We start from the raw sequence: 19,661 nt of genomic DNA, 5'->3' as shown, positions 1-19,661 counted from the left end.
GCTCCAATTTTATTTTGCTATCTCTTACAATGAATGAATATGTTTGGTGGCTTTTGTAAGTTATGTCCATGTTAAAATAAATATATTTCTAGTATTGTATATATATATATATATATTTTAATTTTTTTCAATATATGAAGTTTATTGTCAAATTGGTTTCCATACAACACCCAGTGCTCATCCCAAAAGGTGCCCTCCTCAATACCCATCACCCACCCTCCCCTCCCTCCCACCCCCCATCAACCCTCAGTTCGTTCTCAGTTTTTAACAGTCTCTTATGCTTTGGTTCTCTCCCACTCTAACCTCTTTTTTCTTTTTTTTTTCCTTCCCCTCCCCCATGGGTTTCTGTTAAGTTTCTCAGGATCCACATAAGAGTGAAAACATATGGTATCTGTCTTTCTCTGTATGGCTTATTTCACTTAGCATCACACTCTCCAGTTCCATCCACGTTGCTACAAAGGGCCATATTTCGTTCTTTCTCATTGCCATGTAGTACTCCATTGTGTATATAAACCACAATTTCTTTATCCATTCATCAGTTGATGGACATTTAGGCTCTTTCCATAATTTGGCTATTGTTGAGAGTGCTGCTATAAACATTGGGGTACAAGTGCCCCTATGCATCAGTACTCCTGTATCCCTTGGGTACATTCCTAGCAGTGCTATTGCTGGGTCATAGGGTAGGTCTATTTTTAATTTTCTGAGGAACCTCCACACTGCTTTCCAGAGCGGCTGCACCAATTTGCCTTCCCACCAACAGTGCAAGAGGGTTCCTGTTTCTCCACATCCTCTCCAGCATCTATAGTCTCCTGATTTGTTCATTTTGGCCACTCTGACTGGCGTGAGGTGATATCTGAGTGTGGTTTCAATTTATATTTCCCTGATAAGGAGCGACGTTGAACATCTTTTCATGTGCCTGTTGGCCATCTGGATGTCTTCTTTAGAGAAGTGTCTATTCATGTTTTCTGCCCATTTCTTCACTGGGTTATTTGTTTTTCGGGTGTGGAGTTTGGTGAGCTCTTTATAGATTTTGGATACTAGCGCTTTGTCCGATATGTCATTTGCAAATATCTTTTCCCATTCTGTTGGTTGCCTTTTAGTTTTGTTGGTTGTTTCCTTTGCTGTGCAGAAGCTTTTTATCTTCATAAGGTCCCAGTAATTCATTTTTGCTTTTAATTCCCTTGCCTTTGGGGATGTGTCGAGTAAGAGATTGCTACGGCTGAGGTCAGAGAGGTCTTTTCCTGCTTTCTCCTCTAGGGTTTTGATGGTTTCCTGTCTCACATTCAGGTCCTTTATCCATTTTGAATTTATTTTTGTGAATGGTGTGAGAAAGTGGTCTAGTTTCAACCTTCTGCATGTTGCTGTCCAGTTCTCCCAGCACCATTTGTTAAAGAGACTGTCTTTTTTCCATTGGATGTTCTTTCCTGCTTTGTCAAAGATGAGTTGGCCATACGTTTGTGGGTCTAGTTCTGGGGTTTCTATTCTATTCCATTGGTCTATGTGTCTGTTTTTATGCCAATACCATGCTGACTTGATGATGACAGCTTTGTAGTAGAGGCTAAAGTCTGGGATTGTGATGCCTCCTGCTTTGGTCTTCTTCAAAATTACTTTGGCTATTCGGGGCCTTTTGTGGTTCCATATGAATTTTAGGATTGCTTGTTCTAGTTTCGAGAAGAATGCTGGTGCAATTTTGATTGGGATTGCATTGAATGTGTAGATAGCTTTGGGTAGTATTGACATTTTGACAATATTTATTCTTCCAATCCATGAGCAGGGAATGTCTTACCATTTCTTTGTATCTTCTTCAATTACCTTCATAAGCTTTCTATAGTTTTCAGCATACAGATCTTTTACATCTTTGGTTAGATTTATTCCTAGGTATTTTATGCTTCTTGGTGCAATTGTGAATGGGATCAGTTTCTTATTTGTCTTTCTGTTGCTTCATTGTTAGTGTATAAGAATGCAACTGATTTCTGTACATTGATTTTGTATCCTGCAACTTTGCTGAATTCATGTATCAGTTCTAGCAAATTTTTGGTGGAGTCTATCGGATTTTCCATGTATAATATCATGTCATCTGCAAAAAGCGAAAGCTTGACTTCATCTTTGCCAATTTTGATGCCTTTGATTTCCTTTTGTTGTCTGATTGCTGATGCTAGAACTTCCAACGCTATGTTAAACAACAGCGGTGAGAGTGGGCATCCCTGTCGTGTTCCTGATCTCAGGGAAAAAGCTCTCAGTTTTTCCCCATTGAGGATGATGTTAGCTGTGGGCTTTTCATAAATGGCTTTTGTGATCTTTAAGTATGTTCCTTCTATCCCGACTTTCTCAAGGGTTTTTATTAAGAAAGGGTGCTGGATTTTGTCAAAGGCCTTTTCTGCATCGATTGACAGGATCATATGGTTCTTCTCTTTTTTTTTGTTAATGTGATGTATCACGTTGATTGATTTGCGAATGTTGAACCAGCCCTGCATCCCAGGAATGAATCCCACTTGATCATGGTGAATAATTCTTTTTATATGCTGTTGAATTTGATTTGCTAGTATCTTATTGAGAATTTTTGCATCCATATTCATCAGGGATATTGGCCTGTAGTTCTCTTTTTTTACTGGGTCTCTGTCTGGTTTGGGAATCAAAGTAATACTGGCTTCATAGAATGAGTCTGGAAGTTTTCCTTCCCTTTCTATTTCTTGGAATAGCTTGAGAAGGATAGGTATTATCTCTGCTTTAAACATCTGGTAGAACTCCCCTGGGAAGCCATCTGGTCCTGGACTCTTATTTGTGGGGAGATTTTTGATAATCGATTCAATTTCTTCGCTGGTTATGGGTCTGTTCAAGCTTTCTATTTCCTCCTGATTGAGTTTTGGAAGAGTGTGGGTGTTTAGGAATTTGTCCATTTCTTCCAGGTTGTCCAATTTGTTGGCATAGAATTTTTCATAGTATTCCCTGATAATTGTTTGTATCTCTGAGGGATTGGTCGTAATAATTCCATTTTCATTCATGATTTTATCTATTTGGGTCATCTCCCTTTTCTTTTTGAGAAGCCTGGCTAGAGGTTTGTCAATTTTGTTTATTTTTTCAAAAAAACAACTCTTGGGGCGCCTGGGTGGCGCAGTCGGTTAAGCGTCCGACTTCAGCCAGGTCACGATCTCGCGGTCCGTGAGTTCGAGCCCCGCGTCAGGCTCTGGGCTGATGGCTCGGAGCCTGGAGCCTGTTTCCGATTCTGTGTCTCCCTCTCTCTCTGCCCCTCCCCCGTTCATGCTCTGTCTCTCTCTGTCCCAAAAATAAATAAAAAACGTTGAAAAAAAAATTAAAAAAACAAAACAAAACAACTCTTGGTTTCGTTGATCTGCTCTACCGTTTTTTTAGATTCTATATTGTTTATTTCTGCTCTGATCTTTATTATTTCCCTTCTTCTGCTGGGTTTAGGCTGGCTTTGCTGTTCTACTTCTATTTCCTTTAGGTGTGCTGTTAGATTTTGTATTTGGGATTTTTCTTGTTTCTTGAGATAGGCCTGGATTGCGATGTATTTTCCTCTCAGGACTGCCTTCGCTGGATCCCAAAGCGTCTGGATTGTTGTATTTTCATTTTCGTTTGTTTCCATATATTTTTTAATTTCTTCTCTAATTGCCTGGTTGACCCACTCATTCTTTAGTAGGGTGTTCTTTAACCTCCATGCTTTTGGAGGTTTTCCAGACTTTTTCCTGTGGTTGATTTCAAGCTTCATGGCATTGTGGTCTGAAAGTATGCATGGTATAATTTCAATTCTTGTAAACTTATGAAGGGCTGTTTTGTGACCCAGTATATGATCTATCTTGGAGAATGTTCCATGTGCACTGGAGAAGAAAGTATATTCTGTTGCTTTGGGATGCAGAGTTCTAAGTATATCTGTCAAGTCCATCTGATCCAATGTAGCATTCAGGGCCCTTGTTTCTTTATTGACCGTGTGTCTAGATGATCTATCCATTTCTGTAAGTGGAGTGTTAAAGTCCCCTGCAATGACCGCATTCTTATCAATAAGGTTGCTTACGTTTATGAGTAATTTTTTTATATATTTGGGGGCTCCGGTATTCGGCGCATAGACATTTATAATTGTTAGCTCTTCCTGGTGGATAGACCCTGTAATTATTATATAATGCCCTTCTTCATCTCTTGTTACAGGCTTTAATTTAAAGTCTAGTTTGTCTGATATAAGTATGGCTACTCCAGCTTTCTTTTGGCTTCCAGTAGCATGATAAATACTTCTCCATCCCCTCACTCTCAATCTAAAGGTGTCCTCAGATCTAAAATGAGTCTCTTGTATATATTTTTGAAGATAGGCAAAACTAAAGAAAGTTTCTTAATGTTCAGGGTGACATGGGAGCATGAGTTGGGCCTTGCATTTCTATGAAGATTTATTGCACTAATTAGTAGATTTTTTTTCCTTTTCAATTCACCCTTAATTATGGCTTAGTAAAACTTGTGCTAAGAAAATAGGAATTAATGTGATTGGGTCCTTCTTGCTGATTTTCATGCTGCCTCATCCTTACCTTGGAAAGTTAAACCTACAGGCAAACCTCTGCAAGTGATTTTAACATAAACAAGCCACACAGTCAGCTGGAAGAGTGTAAGATAAAATTAACGATGAGAATTGGTTTTGTATACATTTTTTGAAACTGCATGTTTGCATACAGACAAATAATGGCAGGGTTCTTTTCATGCAATTCTTCTATTGTTTTATGAATAGGAAATTAAATGTTCGTACCCCACAGGATGCATTTACAACTTGAAATCACTTGCTTTGGTGGAGAATAGCTTTTAATGTAGGTGCATCGTAGTGATCCAAGACATAGATTCTAGAGTTAGATTGTCAGCATTCAAATCCCTACTCTATTTCTTGCTAATTTTGTGTGACCTACAGGGCAATATTTAGCCATTTGGTGCCACAGTTGTCTTCATCTGTAAGATAAGTGTAATAATAGTTCCTACCTCATAGATTTTTGTAAAGGTTAAATTATGTAAAGTACAAAGTAACCACTCATTAAATATTAGCTCTCATTGTTACCGTTACTATTAACACCTCTACTATTTCTACTTCTGTAGGAATTGGTCTTTTCGTCAACTTATTTTGAAAGCAAACTATGTGTGAGGCGTTGTCCTAAGGATTTGTGGTGAATAAGACAGACAGGCTTGTGTTTTGCAGAGCGTACAGACTGGTAGGAAGCCAGATATTGAACAAGTATATGTAAAGGAGGTTGTTTGGTTCTGTGGTTGCATGGAACGGCCTTAATATACTCTTGTGGGCTGCTGTAGGGCCAATGAGAGCTTTTCATAAAAAGATCCATGTGTAAGTTGAAACAGGAAGGATGTGTTCATAAATGGAGGAATCACATTTTGAGCTGAAGAATCAAAAATATATTTACATGTGGTTTTCTTCTCAACTTTTATATTGCATTAAGATGTATTGATCTTTGTAACTTTATTCATGATATTTGTAACTGTGTTCTCTTGGTTTCTTTTCAGTTTGGATCTGAAATTATTTTTCCTGAATTTTGTTTAAAGGGAGTCACTCCTAAGAATTTTAGTACATCTACTTTAAATCCTTGCATTCTTGCCAAAAAGACATTACCATCAAAGGATAAGAATATTTTACCAAAGGTAATCTATATTTAATTCATTTTCCAATCATCCATTCAGGCATATTTTTGTTCTTATAAGATATCTTTGAATCTTGAAAGTAACATTCCTAGTATATGTGCTTAAATGTGCTCACTTGCATAATTTTTATTATAACTGTAATTAAGTGCTTAAATTATACTATGTTATTAGCAAAACTATCATTACTTTAAGTTATTTTTAAAATGGAATGATCCTAACCTTAGATCAATATAGGCCTGAAACTTCCTTTGGTTAGGACTTTGCTATGAGGCCTTTAAGACTCAGTTCGGGGGGAATGTGACACACTGGAAAAAGAACTGGCCTTGATGTTGGGTAGACCAGAGTTTGAAACCTGGCTCTGTTACCTGTAAGTTGTGGTAACCTGGGTAGATTGATTAATTCATTTGTGAAATGGAGACAAGAACACACTTACCTTACAAAGTTATTACAAAGTTTAAATGAGGTAAGGGATTCCAGTACCATACGTTTGCTTCTTTCACAGTTTAAGACGTGTTAGTTTGTGTCCCATATCTCCATAGATTTATTCTTAAAATGCAGGTAATTATAAAGTAAAACAATTTTAAAAGGGTTTAGTTGACCTTTTTTTTTATATTAGAAAAATAACATAAGATGTGTTTATGTAGAAACATTTTAGAAATTCACTTTGAAAGACCGAATTCAAGAATGTACAAAACAACAGTCGTGAAGTTACAATGATGTCAGATTGATGGGTAATATTTTCTGATCAAAGGGTAGTATAAAAGGGGCATATTTCTGATGTGAACACATTTCCCAATATTTGTTCAGAATGGTTACTTTAAGTAAACTACCATGGCCATCTTTCACAGGACTGTTAATAGTTTTTTTTTTAATATTATGAATATTGTATTCATTATTCATTCATTCATTATTCAAATATGAATAATGTATTTAAATTTTGCTGCTATCGATGGAAATCTTAGGGTAAAACCTCTTTAATAAATGTCTCTGTTTCTCTCTCTCTCTCTCTCTCTCTCTCTACATGTGTATATATGCACACATACACATATACTCTGTAAGTATATGTGTGTCTTTATGTGTATATATATGCATAATTGTATATGGTGAAATTACTCAGCTTTCTGCAAGTTTAAAACTTTGCGTAGTCTCCTCAAGATATGTTTGCTTTTCTTTGTCCTTCCGGTGACATACTCTCATCTCAACACTTAAAATACCTGTCCTCCTTCACTGTTAGGTTCTGCCCAAAGAAATACTGCAAGTTTATTTTTCCAAGTGGAGCTATCTTTGCTAATTAGGACTAATGGCTTCACTGGTTCTCTTAATTTCTTCAGCATTTCTTTGAAGAATGTTATCTTATTTTTATTTTTATTTTATTTTATTAATCTCAACATACCACTCAATCTAAGTTCATACCAGAGAATCTTCTCTTTCTCTCTCTCAGTCTTGCAGACCCTCTAAATTTGTTTCTTCAACATCCTAGCCTCTTGGGTCATCTGTCTGTCTTACTGAAAATAAACACGAAAAGTTGAGAACTCCTGTCTTCTATTGCTTGCCTCTTTCTAGACTCATTTTCCCTCTGTTAAAACTCTTCAGTTACTAAGAAATCTCTATGTCTGTCTCTACTCTGAAAGGTAAAATTAGAATGGAAGAAACTCTTGTCTGCTATAGAGGATCTAACGTTTGGCTTGCATAATGTGGAAAATACTTGCTTTTAAACATCCATTTTAGTGTTAAGCCCTAATTGCTAATTTATTTACTTTTATTTTATTTATAGAATTTAAAGTATTACATAATCTTATTTCTTTCCTAGGTTTTCCATTATTATGGCTCTGCTTTAGAATTTGTGCAGATAATAAAATTATCAGATCTGCCCTCCTGCTATATGTCGGACATTGAATTTGAATTGTATCCTTTTATTTACGTATTCATTTTAGATTATATTTGCTGTGTCACGTAGAATGTTTCCTTCACTTTTAGATATTGGACCATGATGGATTTTTTTCTTTAATAATATTCAGTATATTTTTCATTGCCATTGTTTTAAGAGATATTCTGCAACTTGCAAAAACAAAAAAATCTTCCTTCAAGTACTACTAGATTTATGCGTCTAGAATAGGCAAAAGACTTTCTGGTATTGCTACTCATCATTAATGGGGTAGGGAGGATGGAGAAATGTTAGGAATCTGTGGAGAAAAACAGAGTAACTTACATACTCCTGAAATGTTCAGATGTTTCTCTCGCCTTCGGCAGGAGGGGTATATAAGCACCAGTCCACTATATCTTTTTTTTTTTTTTTCCCACTGTATCTTTGTATGCATACTAAGGTAAATATAAATGCCATCTCACATACCTGCAAATATTCAACATATCTTAGACTCTCTTAAGAAAAGAGTTTTTAGAAATATACCTAAGAACAGAACATTTTGTATAAAAAGAAATTGTTGCCTGGAAATGGAACATTAGCATGGTGTTCTTAAATTTTTGTGCAGAAACATAATTTTTACAAATCTCTTTTTCTCATAGTGTATGGGAATGCTTTTCATAGAAGCATTATTTCTTGGTATATTTTGAGTATTATAAAAATAATTTTCCTTAAGGAAAGGAGTAATTGTGAATTCTTACAGTTAAAATTTTTAATAATTTTAAGCACCTTGTGAATTAGAGAATCAAACTTGTTTTAGGGAGTTGAATTATTTCTCAGTTACCATTGTATCATTTCTTTAACTTTAATGCAGAGGGTTGACACAAAACAATACCAAACAAAATTCCATGTTGCTATGGGAGCAGATTTCTTCTCTGCGTGGCAAGGTATGGTGGTGTTTTGTTTTGTTTTGTTTTAAGGATGTGCTGGAAAAGGAAATATAGGGCCCCTGAGTGGCTCAGTCGGTTGAGTGTATGACTCTTGGTTTTGGCTCGGGTCATGATACCAGTGTCATGGGATCGAGCCCCGTGTTGGGCCCTGTGCTGATCATGGAGCCTGCTTGGGTGTCTCTCTCTCTCTCTCTCTCTCTCTCTCTCTCTCTCTTTCTCTCCTTCTCGCCCTCTGCCCCATCCCCTGCTTGCTCGCTCTCCCTCTCTCTCTCTAAAATATATTTACAAAAAAAAAAAGAAAGAATAAAAGAGAATGTAGTTTGTTAATCTGTTTTTGCATAATGATTTTGCTTCTTGAACATAACATGATTTTGGTCCTAACAGATATTAAAATATTTTGGACTTCCCATAATAATACCAAAGTCCTCTGCAGACAGGAAATGATGTTGTGTTTTTAGATTTTCAAAGATAAGCTTCATGACTGATGATTTTGTTACTTTTAAAATTTGAGACCGTATTATATTATTGTTAATCTAGTTCAACAATCTAATCCTTCAACATGTGATTTCAGTTAGGTGAGGAGATACTCATATGCTTGCATTATCTTTTTCATGGTAGGACAGGTGGGTGGAAGTGAGAAAAGTTTCTAAAGCCTCACTGAATTATCATTTGTAAATTTTCAGTTTTTCTTTCTTAATTCTAGTGATGGTTATAAGATTTGTGGCTATTTTGTAGTTATTTATATAATGTAGTTATTAATAATTTATAGTTATTTAGATACATGTGTATATTAAACTCATCTATTTAAGGTCAACTACAGTGTTTAATGGGAAAAACCAGAAGTTTGCTTTTCTTTCTGGTTATTTGTTTCACTACTGTGTTTCTTTGAAAACAATTTTTGATTCACAGAATAATTCATTGGCATTATTTATATAACATTAACTGTTTTAACAATGAAGTATTTCAAACAGAGTTGCATGGAGAAAAATTATAATTATAGTTTCCCTATAGCACTATAATCAAATATTGGTTATAGTTCCCTTAGAAAATTGATATGGTAACAGAAATATGATTTTGGCCTTAAGATGCTTGACTGTACAGTAATTTCAAATTTTGACTTGCAGCCTCTTTTTCCAGGAAATTAAAATTTTGAGTAGTGCCCCAAAGTATTTATTAGATGAAGTAGCCTTTGAAGGAACAGCCTGAAGTGTGATATTAGCCTGTGTTTTCATCCTCTAAAGAATACCTAATATGCTAAAATTTGAAATTTTAAAACTTATCTTTTCTTATTTATCCAACATGTATCCTATTATGTGCTAGACGCTGTGGTAGATATTAGGGATCTAGTGATGGATTGCACAGATGAAGACTCTCCTCATGGAATTTACATTTTGGTGGGAAAAACAGAAAACAAATAATAAGAATTAACGAAGAAAATAAGCCGACTGCAATTAGAGTAATAGGGTGGAGGACCTACTTTAAACATCTTTACAAAAATATGCACACAGAAGTCTTGTGAAGTGGCATAGTAGAAAAGAAAGAAAGAAAAAAGAAGAAAGCATGAAGAATAAAAAAAAAAATCTTCCCTTTTTTTCTTTTCTTTTCTTTTTTTTTTTTAAACAGAGAGGGGGGGAGGGGGGGGGGGGGGGGGGGGGTGGGGCACGGGCAGAGGGAAAGAGAGACCACCTTAAGCAGGCTCTGAGCTCAGTGTGGAGCCCAGCACAGGGCTCCATCCCACAGCCCTGGGATCATGACGTGAGCCAAAAGTGAGAGTCAGATGCTGAACCAACTGAGCCACCCAGGCACCCCATTTTGTTTTTGTTTTAACCCAAGTAACTAAATAGTTCTCTGTGTAACCTTATCTAGTTCATCTAACTTGGGGGGGGGGGGCTCTTTATTCTAGGAAATGAGAATATCATTTATCATTAATGATCTCACCTGTTACCGAATAAGGGAGGGGAGGACCATGGTAGGGTAGAAAGTCTCAAGTGAAAGAGTATGTACTTTAGAAAACTTGGGTTTAAGTCCTAGCTCTGCCACTCACTGGCTTATAGCTTTTAAAATTGTAAACTGTAAAGGGGCGCCTGGGTGGCGCAGTCGGTTAAGCGTCCGACTTCAGCCAGGTCACGATCTCGCGGTCAGTGAGTTCGAGCCCCGCGTCAGGCTCTGGGCTGATGGCTCGGAGCCTGGAGCCTGTTTCCGATTCTGTGTCTCCCTCTCTCTCTGCCCCTCCCCCGTTCATGCTCTGTCTCTCTCTGTCCCAAAAATAAAAATAAAAAACGTTGAAAAAAATTTTTTTTAAATTGTAAACTGTAAATAATAATCCCTGTTTTACCTATTTCAAAAGTTGTAATGAAAACCAAATTGGAAGATATTTTTTTTTTTTAAATTTTTTTTTTCAACATTTTTAATTTATTTTTGGGACAGAGAGAGACAGAGCATGAACGGGGGAGGGGCAGAGAGAGAGGGAGACACAGAATCGGAAACAGGCTCCAGGCTCCGAGCCATCAGCCCAGAGCCTGACGCGGGGCTCGAACTCACGGACCGCGAGATCGTGACCTGGCTGAAGTCGGACGCTCAACCGACTGCGCCACCCAGGCGCCCCTGGAAGATATTTTATAAGCTGTGAAGTATGACATAAATGATGGTTGCTAATTTTTATGTCTTTAAAAAAAATTTTTTTTTAATGTTTATTTACTTTTTGAGAGACAGAGATGTGAGTGGGGGAGGGGCAGAGAGAGGGAGACACAGAATCGGAAGCAGGCTCCAGGCTCTGAGCTGTCAACACAGCTCGAATCCACAGACCGAGAGATCATGACCTGAGCTGAAGTCGGACACTTAACCGACTGAGCTACCTAGGCGCCCCAATTTTTATGGTCTTTGATGTTTATCTGGCCCAAAAGATAGGCATATATGAAATATTTTCCTGAAAAGGATATAAAGCACCAAATACCCTCTAGATGTTTTGAAGATAAGATGAAACTTTTAGGAATTAGTTTTATAGATAATTTTTCAAGTCAAGATCAGACACAGACCTGTAATTTAACACAGGTATAAAATAATCCTTAATCCATCAAGTTATTGAAGATAGACAACACTAATACTAGAAGCAAAAGAAACTATTGATATTTATATCGTGTTTTCAATTTTCTAAATTTGGTATATTAGATTGTCATTTTTATTGCTTCTTGGACAACGACTGTGAAATATTCTTTATCAGTAAGGGACAAATAAATGATGGAACTTTGTATATATGTTCCTACTTTAATGCAGCAAAAGGGATATTTTTTTGAAACATAATTTAGCTAACATACCTCTAAATGTGAAGCACTGTATTTTCCTTTTATATTGGGTCTTTTACATTTTTGAAAAAATTAGTTTTCATTTGCATGCTCATTCTTTGAAATAATTCTTTTGCTTCGTAGCTTGGTTTTCATTTGTTTATTCAACAATTTGCATGTGGGGGCTGGGGAGAGACTGCCTGCTGTGTGCCGGCTGCTTGTTTCAAGTACTGGAGAGAATAAAATGGACAAAGCCCCTCCTTAGGAAGCATTCATCGTACTTAAATTCTAGTGATTTTTATGATCTTTAAATTTTTTAAGTTTATTTATTTATTTTGAGAGAGACCAAGACAGCACAAGGTGGGAGGGTCAGAGAGAGAGAGGGAGAGAGAGAGGATCCTAAGCAGGTTCCGCACTGCCAGCGCAGAGCCTGATGTGGGACTCGAACCCATGAAGCCTTGAGATCATGGCCTGAGCTGAAACCAAGAGTCGGACACTTAACCAAGCCACTCAGGCACCACATAGTGATTTATATGATCTTAAGTCAACTTCTGACTTAAAGAAAAAAAAAAATGTTAGATTAGCTCCAGAATAAAAATAAAAACCTTTTATAGTAAAGCTAATGTTATTAGATTAGTAAAAGATACGAGGATTGTTAGGGAACCATGATATCTACTAATCACATAGGCAGGAAATCTTTTTTTTAAGAGGAGAATTTGCAAGGTTAAAAACAGGATTGCCATAGTGCCTGTTTGTTCAGGGGATGCCTACTGAAAAGACTGAATCATGGTTTTGAAACACAGGTTTGAAATGTTATTTGGTTTTTAAATTCTGGAGATAGAATGATAACCTAGAAGCACCATCCTCGGGTCTCAGAGCGTATCTAATGATTGGTGCATGGGTGAGAACGGGTTATCAGAATCCAGGTTTGTTATGGACACAGTATAAGCAATTGACATACATATATTTTGTAGCAAATTATAGTTTATGGGATTTAGAAATATTTTTCATATTTGTAATGAATGTGTATTCAAGAATAAGCTGTTTCAAACATAGGGCTACTTTGGCTGGGTGGGACATATAATAATATAAAATAAATAATACGGTATTTAAGTTGTGCATTGAAACACATTTAACATCTCTAATTTATTAAGCTATAACTATAATATTAAATAATGAAGGTGTTAACTGGGCTTTGCTCTAGCATACTCAAGTTACAGCTTTGTCTATCTTTTGGGCCAGTTTTGGGCTATCTAATCTTATTTATTATGTAAGTATGAAGAACTAGGATTTAGTGTTTCAAAAGTTAAATATACATCTTTTATACTTAATGATTATTTTCTATTGGTAATATTTTCATTTTTAGTGTCTAATACTTAATTATGTGAAATACATTTGACTTAGAATAAAAAAAGATTTGTCCGTAATAACAAAAGTAAACATTTAATTTTTTCTCTCTTAATTGCTCCTAATATACTTATTTGTATATCTAAGAATACATAACTAAAGATAATAAATAGTAAAGAAACTAATACATAAAAGTATTCACTTAGTATCACATGTCATCTGATTCATCCATCTACAAAGGACGGTTAAAAGTGACTTGTCATTAGATTTGAGATCTATGGCAAATGTCTTGCTTAGATTTCCCCAGCGTTCAAAACAAAACAAAACAAAACATATTTATTGGGATATACTGATTGTTGTAGCTTATATTTCTAGAATAATGGGCAAAATGTAGCTTTCAGAGTTGCAGTTTGTTTTATTCTGTACTTAATCAAATTGAGAATTTACCTAAATATAACAAGTTGGTTCTGGGGGAACAAATATTTAATAAACATCTGTATGCTCAGCCCTGGGAATACAAAGATGAATAAGCTGAGTTTTCTCATAAATCAGACAGAAGCTGCTCTATGTTTTCTGGCATATGATTCGGGGTTTCTTTGCATTTTATACCTTATTAGCATTAAATTTCTGATTTCTCGGAACAAAAGTTTTGAAATTACCTACAGATATATTGTAATTTTGAAACCAGAACAATAATCCATCCAGCCAAAAGGTTGTAAAATTATGGCCAAGTATGACAAAAATCTTTTGATGATAGAATTCAATTACCAGCCTCTCACTGGTTTGCAGATACACAAAGAAATGACACGACAACCTGAACTTGAAGCAAATATTGTGAATAACGAGGTTTCAGAGATATATAACTGAGTGGAAAAGGGAGCCTATGTTTGACTACCTTTGTCTGGTTTTTGACTTTTTTTTAAATACAGTTTGGGCATTGTTTTTGTTTTTCTAGTTTTTTTAGTGGAGTTGTTGTGAGAGAGCATTACAGAGTACATGCTATATCGGTGAAATTAGAGTGGAAATTTATCAGATGACACTATTTAAGAATTAATGTCATTGTGCAGGCACTAATAATATGTTATGTTTTATCCAGGTTGGTGCTCTTTTTGTATTGCCATGTACTATTAGTAACATACTTATTCCACCTCCCAGCCAACTCAGTTCAAGAAAATGGAGAGAATATATAGCTAAAAAGCCTAAGACAATCAGTGGTAAGTAGTAAATCTTTTTTTAAGTTGTTTTATGAAATGGATATAACATTCTTTATGAGAAAATAATATTTATTACTCCTGATTAAGACAAACCCACATCATTTAAGATTTCTTATTATATCTAATAATCTACTGTATCACAAAGTATATACTACCTTATTAAAAAATATATCAGTGATCTAAAGGCAGGAATTTTGGTTAAGTAGAAACCAATTATATTGAATGTTGGTATCTTAGAGACATTTCAGGAATGACATTTATGAAAATAAAGTGATTAATCTATTATATGGTACATTAAAAAAACAAACGTGTGATTACAGTTTTCTGAAGAAACCAGAAGTATTTAAAAATTATATGTTCTACAGTATTCTATGTATTTTAGAAATATTGGCTCATTTAATTCTTATAATAGCCCTATAAACTTATTTTTATATCCATTTAACAGATTAGGAAATTGAGGCTTGGAAAAGTTACAGAGCTATTAATTGGCAGAATCTTGGTTCAAATCCTGGTTCTGACAGTAATAGCTCTGTAACTTCTCTAAGGATTTGAACCCAGGCTCTGTGCTCTTAACCACTGCACTGTGTTGCCTCTAGTAATTTACTACATTCAAAATGTCATTATAAAAATGAAATCTTAATTTCTGTTGTAAAATCAGATCATTTATATCCAAACTCTTGTATTTCATGAGGTAATTGTGGTTCAAAATGTTAGTTACTTGCCCAAAGTCATATAGATAAAGAGTGTCTCTTTGTACTTTGCTCATATGTAGGTGTTTTTTTTTTTTTTTTTTGGACAATAATTTGGTTAAATTATTTTTGAGGTTACAGTTAGTTTTTGTGACCCATGATATGATGGGACTAAAAAATGGAATTGGAACATATCCATCTGGGTTGTTCTAGAAGAAATCTCTAGAGATACTCCAGAGCCAAAGAATCCTGAGGAATCCAAACTTGAAATCAGCAGCCTACACAGTATTAGATAGGAAATAGGTGAGATACTGAAATCCATTTTAGCAAATGTTGAATTTGAAATGCAGTTGATATCTATATGGAAATTTAAATTTAGAGTTTGAAATTAGGTCTGTTATCTCTAGAGAGTGGTCAGGGCTAGAGATTAGATTTTGAATTTACTAGCTGTTTTATCTATTTTATAACATACCAGCCTAAAACTAAGTGGCTTCAAAGAGCAAATGCTTTTATTACTCATAGTTCTGCAATTTGAACTAGGTTCATCCAAGTGGTTCTTCTATTGGTTTCACTGGTGGCCATCGATGTGGCCGCACTGAGCTTGTGGCTTGTTCAGAAGTTGGGCTTAGCCTGGGATGCAGGGACAGCTATCTTTCTCCATGTAGTCTCAGAGCCTTTTCCTTGCTCCACGGTTTCTTTATGTGATCTCTGTAGCAGGTTAGCAAGAATTTTTATGTGGTGGCCCAAGACTCCAACAAAACATACAAAAATCAAAGCTGCCGGGATTCTTAATGTTTAGTCCAGAACTGGCTCAGTGTCACTTCTGCTGTATTCTTTTATTTAAAGCTTCTCCCAAGAATGGCCTAAATTCAAAAGGGAGGTAACTAGACAAGGGTATGAATACTGAAAAGCCTCCAGTGTAAAAGCCTACCATGGCTAGGTACAGGTAATAGTTGTAGCCGTAGGAGGGATTGAACAAAACCACATAGACAGCATGACTAGAGAAGAGAGCGTAGGCTAGGATCTTTAGAAATACCTGAAATTAAGGTAAAAGTAGAAGAAGAGTTGGGAAGAGATTTAGTAAATGGTAGTTGGAAGACCCTAGAGAGCTATAATCATTAATGTCAACATGAAAGTACCATTTATTGCATGATACCAGTGTGGGAAATAAAGGGAGTCAAACTGGGCCCTTAACACTTGAGGAAATAGTTGCATGGCACTTTTCTTCATGAAATTTATAGTCAAGTGATGAAGGCACTTTGAAAAATCATTATAAATCTGTTTAGTCAACAGTGTGAAGGTGAAGTGGAGGATATGTCCAGAGTGTATAACATAGTCGTAGGAATCAGAAAGACTTCCTGGAGGAAGAGACATTGTTAATATAGTTTGCTGCACAGTACTAGCACATAAAGAAGTGTAGATTTGACCCTTCTCAACTCCTCACAGAGAATAGATATGTATACGTGGTGATTTTTTCAGATGCTAAAACAAAATCAGAAATAGATTTTGCCTATTGGTGGCAGTAAAATCAATTTCACTTATTCATGAAATCGTAGGATGATATTTACCCATTTCGCAACACTGCATATGTTTAAAGGCTTATTAGTATGAGTTGAATATTAATATATCCTAACTAAACTTGAGTATATTCTGCGCAACCCATTATTTATTTTTTCTTTGTAACTTTTTCTAAGGTAATTTATTGATTTAGAATTTATTCTTAAGTGGGTTTTTCATGATTTTTATTGCAACTTTAAGGAAATACCTTATCATGTGACTTGATCTGATTTCTTTAAAGTTAATCATCTTTTGAAATTTAGAGATCAATATTGATAACTTCTGAATAATAAAACATATATCACATGGCAGTCTTCAAGGCCAGATTGTCGATTACTGATTAAGCTATATCAGTAAGTGCTGATTAAGCTGATACTCTGCAGTATTTTTTTTACCTTAGAAGTACAAACAGTCAAATTGAATAGTTGATTATTAAGTTCTATTCTACCCATAACCCTTTCTGTAGGAGAAATTATCTCATTGACAGAACTCCTTTTGTAATAAAAGAGGAGCCAAGTTTTGGCTAGTGGAAAGTTTTAATAGCTCTTACTTAGGAAAACATCACATGCCATTCATATCCCAGTAGCCCCTCTCACTATTCCAAATAATATATCAACTAACAGATCAGCCTCTTAAGTCAATGTTCTGTTTCACCAGAACTTATTGCATTATGCCCAGCTGTTCTCTGCTGTTGCCAGGCATGTCCCCTGTCCTCTAAGCTAAACTTTATACTGTTTCCTTAAGTTATTCTCTGATTTTAATCCTTTATGACCTTTGTTATTCATTTATTCATTCATTCCTTTTTTGAAGATTGATAGAATATTATGTATCAGGCAGGGTGTAATCTGGAGATTGGTGATGAGCAAGACAGACTTGACTCCTAGTCTCCTAGAATTTAAACTGTAACAGAAAATAGATATTGAGAAGTTATTATAAGTCTTAATTATAACTACATTCAGTGGCAACCAACTATGAATAATCCACAAGAGATAGTACATGAAAACAGATGTGGAAAGGCTATTGGTTATCAGTTGTGGTAAAAACAATTTGGAGTGTGTGTGTTTAAGCACTTATATGTATTTGTTTATATAAATATAAATACAAGTTTTGCATTAACTAGCTTTTCAGCAGATATTCTATTGAGTGTCCACAATACAATAGGCACCATTACACATGCTGGACTGGCAGTAAAATAATTTAGAACAAAGTCCCTGTCCTCAGGGAGCTTATGACAGTGGAGGTAACAAGTTTAGATTTTACCCCAGATACCTATATGGCTAGGTCTCTCAGTTTTGAGGGTCCTTTAGTCCAGTCATTTTCTCATTCAGGACCTAATTTGCCATCCCACCTAAAATTGCACGTACACTCTTCACCTGACATTATATCCATTTCCCCAGCTTTACTTTTTCTCCTTAGTACTTATCACTATCTAATATAGTAAGTGTGTGTCTTTTTCTCTCACTCGAAGTGAGAGGAGACAAGATGGAATTTTTTACTTTTATTCATTGCTTTATTTTCAGTGCCTGGAAGAGTGCCTGATACTTATTAGGTACTCAAAAGTATCTTTTAAATAATACGTGAAATATATAATATATTTCCAGGTAGTAGTAACTTGTCTGGAAAAATAAAGAAGACTTTGAATGGATTCCATTCATGCAGTGAATCAAAATTTGTGCCCCAGTTTTTATCAGTTCCTTAGGCTTAACAAATCATCTCTGATGAAATAAAATACATACATATGTATTAGTTTGAACCATTTGGTATTGCTGTCTTTGTATATCAAAAAATTGTTAAGTATCAGGAGTTTCATATGGTTTGACCTAAAATAGGAAAACAATGTCCCATTTGAATTATGCTTAAATTAAGTGTAGCCAAAGAATGATTTTTAAAAGTGATTTTTAGTGAAATACCCAGAAAGTATTATGATACTAGGAAAAATGCAAAAGAACTATGTGAACAAATACAACTGAGCTAAACCCAGTTACTCTGAATGTTCTGTATTTAAAACTTGTATTGAAAAGCCAGGTGTATAATGAAAAGTGCCTGGCTTACCATATGTTCGCAGAGAAGTTTTATGAAACTGTCAAAGAATTGGATGTTGATCATTGCCTAACTGTACATTACAAATGAATAAGCTAAAGTGTAGGAAAATCAAGAAACTTGTCTAATATCACAGAGTGAAATCAGAATTTTCACCAAAGTCTGAATATATCTACAGACCATCCATAAGTTTACAGTCTTGAGTTCTATTGTGGCCTCATTTTTTTAAATTGGAATTCTTTTGAAAGGTACTTTTAAAGGTACTCTTGAAAAGAGGTTATTGCTGACAGACAAATCTTCTAATAAAAATATTTTTGTAATTTTTTTAATGTTAATTCATTTTTTGAGAAAAAGCGCAAGCAGGGGAGGGGCAGAGAGAGAGAGAGGGAGACACAGAATCCGAAGCAGGCTCTAGACTCTGAGTTGCCAGCACAGTGGGCTCAAACTCACAAACCGCAAGATCATGACCTTAGCCGAGGTCAGTTGCTTAACAGACTGAGCCACCCAGGTGCCCCTCTAATAGAAATATTTTTAAGGGACTAGATTAATAATGACTTATGAAATGTTTTTGAATTCATGAAGCATGTGCCTTCTTGATTCTCAAATCCATGTGATAAATATGTTTCAAAATAGTGAGCTGAAACTAATAAGGTTAAAATGACACCATGTAACTGATCTATAAATAATTTCTGTCTTGAGAAAAGGTGAAGGATGCAGTTAAAGATTTTGAAAGAGACTTCAGTGGCGAAGACAAAGTAATCTTTCAATCAGCAACTAATTTATTATGTGCCTTTTGGGTTCAGGGCATTATTCTAGGTGGTAGGAATTCAGTAGTGAACACTATCAACCATCTTGACTAACTTTTATTGAATATACCATTCACTAGCCTACTTGTTCTCTTCAAGTGCATATGGAACATTCTTCAGGATAGACCATATATGGGTTAGGCCATTAAATGAGCCTAATAAACTTAAAAGGGTAGAAATAACACTCAGTATGTTCTTCAGTTACAGTAAAATTTAGTTAGAAGTCAACAGCACAGATGTGAGGAATACTTTAAATATTTGGAGATTAAATAACCCACA

General features: G+C 35.4%; 1 protein-coding gene across 3 annotated transcripts in view; it reads left to right on the top strand.

The window, feature by feature from the left end:
* The window catches only part of MTBP (MDM2 binding protein), an 84,914-nt gene that overhangs the window by 13,475 nt on the left and 51,778 nt on the right, over window positions 1–19,661 (top strand). For all 3 annotated transcript variants that reach the window (XM_049632949.1, XM_049632948.1, XM_049632950.1), the window contains exons 8-11: window positions 5,503–5,637; window positions 7,448–7,542; window positions 8,373–8,445; window positions 14,173–14,290. In XM_049632949.1, the coding sequence (XP_049488906.1) occupies window positions 5,503–5,637; window positions 7,448–7,542; window positions 8,373–8,445; window positions 14,173–14,290 (421 nt within the window). The remainder of the gene's footprint in view (window positions 1–5,502; window positions 5,638–7,447; window positions 7,543–8,372; window positions 8,446–14,172; window positions 14,291–19,661) is intronic.

This window comes from Panthera uncia, chromosome F2, assembly GCF_023721935.1.
Source record: "Panthera uncia isolate 11264 chromosome F2, Puncia_PCG_1.0, whole genome shotgun sequence".
Classification (NCBI taxonomy): Eukaryota; Metazoa; Chordata; class Mammalia; order Carnivora; family Felidae; genus Panthera; species Panthera uncia.
This window is presented reverse-complemented; position numbering and strand designations above follow the sequence as displayed.